The sequence below is a fragment of the Stegastes partitus genome, unplaced genomic scaffold (genome assembly GCF_000690725.1).
Source record: "Stegastes partitus isolate 25-593 unplaced genomic scaffold, Stegastes_partitus-1.0.2 Scaffold1696, whole genome shotgun sequence".
NCBI classification, from domain to species: domain Eukaryota; kingdom Metazoa; phylum Chordata; class Actinopteri; family Pomacentridae; genus Stegastes; species Stegastes partitus.
Window position 1 is genome coordinate 121,422 of NW_007579427.1, and position 3,781 is coordinate 125,202.

At 50.6% G+C, this 3,781-nt stretch overlaps 1 protein-coding gene across 1 annotated transcript; it reads right to left on the minus strand.

Annotated features, from left to right (window-relative positions):
• Positions 1 to 1,192: 1,192 nt before the first annotated feature.
• adob (2-aminoethanethiol (cysteamine) dioxygenase b) lies at positions 1,193 to 3,397 on the minus strand. The gene is made up of 2 exons (XM_008301668.1): positions 3,277 to 3,397; positions 1,193 to 3,065 (listed from the first exon to the last, which is right to left on the minus strand). The coding sequence occupies exon 2, from the start codon at positions 2,917 to 2,919 to the stop codon at positions 2,146 to 2,148; it is 774 nt and encodes a 257-aa protein (XP_008299890.1). The 5' UTR covers positions 2,920 to 3,065; positions 3,277 to 3,397; the 3' UTR covers positions 1,193 to 2,145.
• Between the last annotated feature and the right edge of the window lie 384 nt (positions 3,398 to 3,781).

The following is a 3,781-nucleotide window of genomic DNA, read 5'->3' on the forward strand; positions in this document are numbered from 1 at the left end:
CTTTAATGGAAAATATGGCAGACTGAAAAAACCCAGAATTATCTCTAAATATGTCTCAGCTTGTTGTAATTCTATTACACCCACCTTCATTTACTCCACATGACGACAAAGTGGTGATACACTCAATAATAAAGGCCTGAAAATGAGATTCTGACACACAAATCAGCCAATTATCTTCGTCTATGCTGTACTTCAGTGGTGTACGTGACGACACAGCTGCTTGTCGCTGATGAAATGACCAAAACCAGGGATCAACTTGTGGCTTTTGGGGCCTTTCAGGGTCACTAACATGAACACAATCCCCCCCAGGCGCTGGAGAGACACCGCAGGTAATGTTAAAAAATCCCTGTCGAAAGGCAAAATCGGACTTTTAATGATGCAACGGTGCTAAACTTTGGTTTGGTTTTAGGCATAAAAACAACCTTATTTTACCGAAAGGGTGACACAGCAAAAGCTTCTCTCATCCAGCTGCTGAAGAAAACGAAGTTCTACTGGAAGTACAAACGATGTGGAGGTTACAGAGGAAAGAACTGAACGTCTGGATCTTCTGAAGCAACAGCAGCACATTTGATCTGAAGAGACAGAAAACCTTCATTACAGACGAATACACTTCCTGTTCACTGAACACCCACTGGATCTGATTGGAGAAGCTTCACTGAAGACCTGCAAAGTCCACATCTGTGCAGCAACAGCACGTTTCTCATCAAGCGGCCCATGCTGGTGGATTTCAACTTCATACCACGACTACAGTTTCAGAGGAAGCATCTTTTTTTAATAGTTCATATGTGAACAAAACATGAACATTCCCGTAGCAGAGATGAGTTTTTAGCCGTTTGCTGAGCTCAGACTTGTTACTCTAGAAACTATGTTCTGAGAAAAGAACCATCTATAATCCTTACTCTGTGCTCACTTGGACAGTTTGGGCCAAATAAAGGAAAAGCTCAGAGGAGCCTGGTTTAGTGCACATCTGTCAAAAAAATACATCTCACCAACACAGTCCTGAGGATGCAAATGTTTTCAGCATAAAATTACAGTTTCCAGACGTCAAAAGAGACCCGAAGGTTCACACAGTTTCTTTATGGGAGCGGAACAGAAAGCCTGAAGCAGGAAGACGATGGACACTCAGAACCCGCCCGTGGTCCCGGGCTGCACCCACCAGCACCATTCACTCTTTAATGCTGCGTTCAAGGTGCAGCCACAAGTCTGGAACATGATGAGTGGAAACATGGAGCGCCGCATCCTTCATGCATTGAACATGTAGAATAAATAGAAGGAGCAGGTGTCTGGCTGCAGACTGAAGGTCATGCAAAGCTGGACTGTAGTGTATCTGAAGGCTGCTGTGTGCACATTTCTATTTTAAAACTTGTTTTTAAACCTTGAAGACTTCAAATACAGACTCCTGACATGTCTTGAATGCAGCATTAGCAACCTGCACATCATCTTCTGGCATCTCATGCACAAACAACAAGAACAAGATCAACACTGAGCTGCTGTCTGACCATCTCATTCTGGGCTTTTTCTGTTTTTCACACCAAATCGATCCAGAAATGTAAGAAGCAAAACTGCTGCTATTCTAGATGGAAATCATCGACCACAGACTGGTTTCAACGGCTGATTCTGCAAATGTCGTCCTGACTTCTGGAGCCTCAGAGACTGAAATGTTCTCCACCACAAAGTTGAAAATAGCTTTCGATGATTATTCCCTTTTTAAAACAGACGTTTGCTTCTCGGTTGAAATGAAGAGAACTGACTGGTGCATTGAGAGCAGGACAGTGAGCTGCAGAGACCCGCCTCCCTGACCCACTACCACCACAGCACCAGCAGGAGGTACCGGCCCAGGCTCCAGGTGCTGTCATGGTGAAATGGAGCCGTGACTTGTTGTGTTTCACCTTTTCCAGCAGCATAGATGTGAACAGTAAAGGCCTTTATTCTACACATCTGTGGTTCAACCAGCAGCTCAGCTGGTCTCCTGCTCCTCTGGTCTGCTGTGAACTTCTCAGTCCTCATGAGTCCACCACTTCATATCCATCTCTGATAACTGTGGTACTGGTTCAGAGACCCTGCAGCCTTCCGACCGAGTCCAGGAGCCCCTGTGTGCACCAGACCAGGCCGAGAAACGAGACATGCTGCGGGTCAGCCAGGTGATCAGAGGCAGACCTCCGGGCCCGGGTACGGCTCCCCTCCGCACCAGAAATCCGGAGGCTGCGAGATCTTCATGAGCCAGACCTCCTTCTCCTTCTGCTCCGTGTCCGTGACCTCGGCTCCGGTCAGCACCTTGTAGTAGTGACAGTCTCTGCCGTCGTCCGGGTCGTACGGCGGGGCCAGGATGTCCATGAACGCCGTCGGTCCGTCCACTGCGTCGATCTGGTGCAGGTTGTCCCGGTCGGGGGACAGGACGCAAGGACCGCTCTCCTCCGTGTACTCCCCGGTGGAGCGCAGCACGGAGCGCCGCAGAGCGCCCACCTGGGCCGCCGGGGGCAGCGGGGCCGCCGGCTGCGTGCCGCCGGCCGCCCGCTCCAGCCGGTCGAAGCAGCTGATCCGGACCTTGCCGTACATGACTTTGAGCACGCCGTACATCCCCGGGTGGTCGTGCAGCGGGATGGACGCGCCGCTTTTCAGCAGAAACACCCCCATGCTGAAGTGGTCCGTCTCGCAGATGTGCATGTAGGTGACCGGCGGGGCTCCGTGGTGGTACGGGTGGGCAGGCGGCACGCCGGGCGGGCTGTCGCCGGCTCTCCGCGGGACCAGCTTCAGGTCCGCCGCTCGCACTTCCGTCATCAGACTCTTGAGCTTGCTGTGGTTCTCCAGGAAAGACTTGCCGGGCTCTTCGCCGACACGCGGCGGGCTCCTGAAGGTGACAAGAGCCTGCCGAGCTATTCTCTGTACGATGGAGGTCATGGTACCGTCCGCGGGCATCATACCGAGGCGAGGCGCGGCGCTGCCCGGTCCACCGGGCGCTCGTTAGCGGTAGCCTTGGAGCTAGCACCAAAGATCGTCTCTGATTGAGAGGCTCGCTCCGCAGACTTCAGGCCGTCTGGGGGGCTTCACCATGAACTGCCTCGGCCCTGATTTACCGGGAAGCAACAAAAACACACAGCACTAATAATTAATAATCAATAATAAGACACGTCAGCAGAAGCTGCTGAACGTTCATGTTTGTCAGAAGCATGAATACAAACTGTGCTGTGTGACGTCACAAAGCAGAGGCTGTTTAAACTCAGCGTGAATCCACGACAACTACAAGCTGCTGCTCGGAGCCACAGAGTGGGTGCTCACCTCTTTTCCCGCTCTTTGCTCAGCCTAAAAACACGCATTTCAGGCCGTCCGCGTCCTTCACGTGTTCACTCAGACGCTCGTCTGTTTGTGAAAACGTGAGAATTTATGTGAAGAAAAACGAACCAAGCAGCTGTGAGTTTGTGGAGCTGCCTCTCTGGCCAGCAGCGGCTTCAGTACCCCATTTCTGAATAACTGTCAAACACGTCCGCACCGCACAGCTCTGCACCGTGTGCACCAAGTGCATTGTGGGAGATGTAGTCTGCAGGCCACCATTACTGAGCTTCCTTGCACACAAATAATGTTCTATTGAAATAATGACAAACCACTGCTGTTATTCGAAACGCATGCATTTGTATAACAACGATTCTCTCACTGCGATGTGATTAATTAGTTTAAAATCCAAGTAAGAGCCAAGTAGCTGCACTACAATACCCAGAATGCCACAGAACATTTAACTTTCAATGATCTTTGCCCCAGGTCATTACTCCAATACAAATAGCCAACA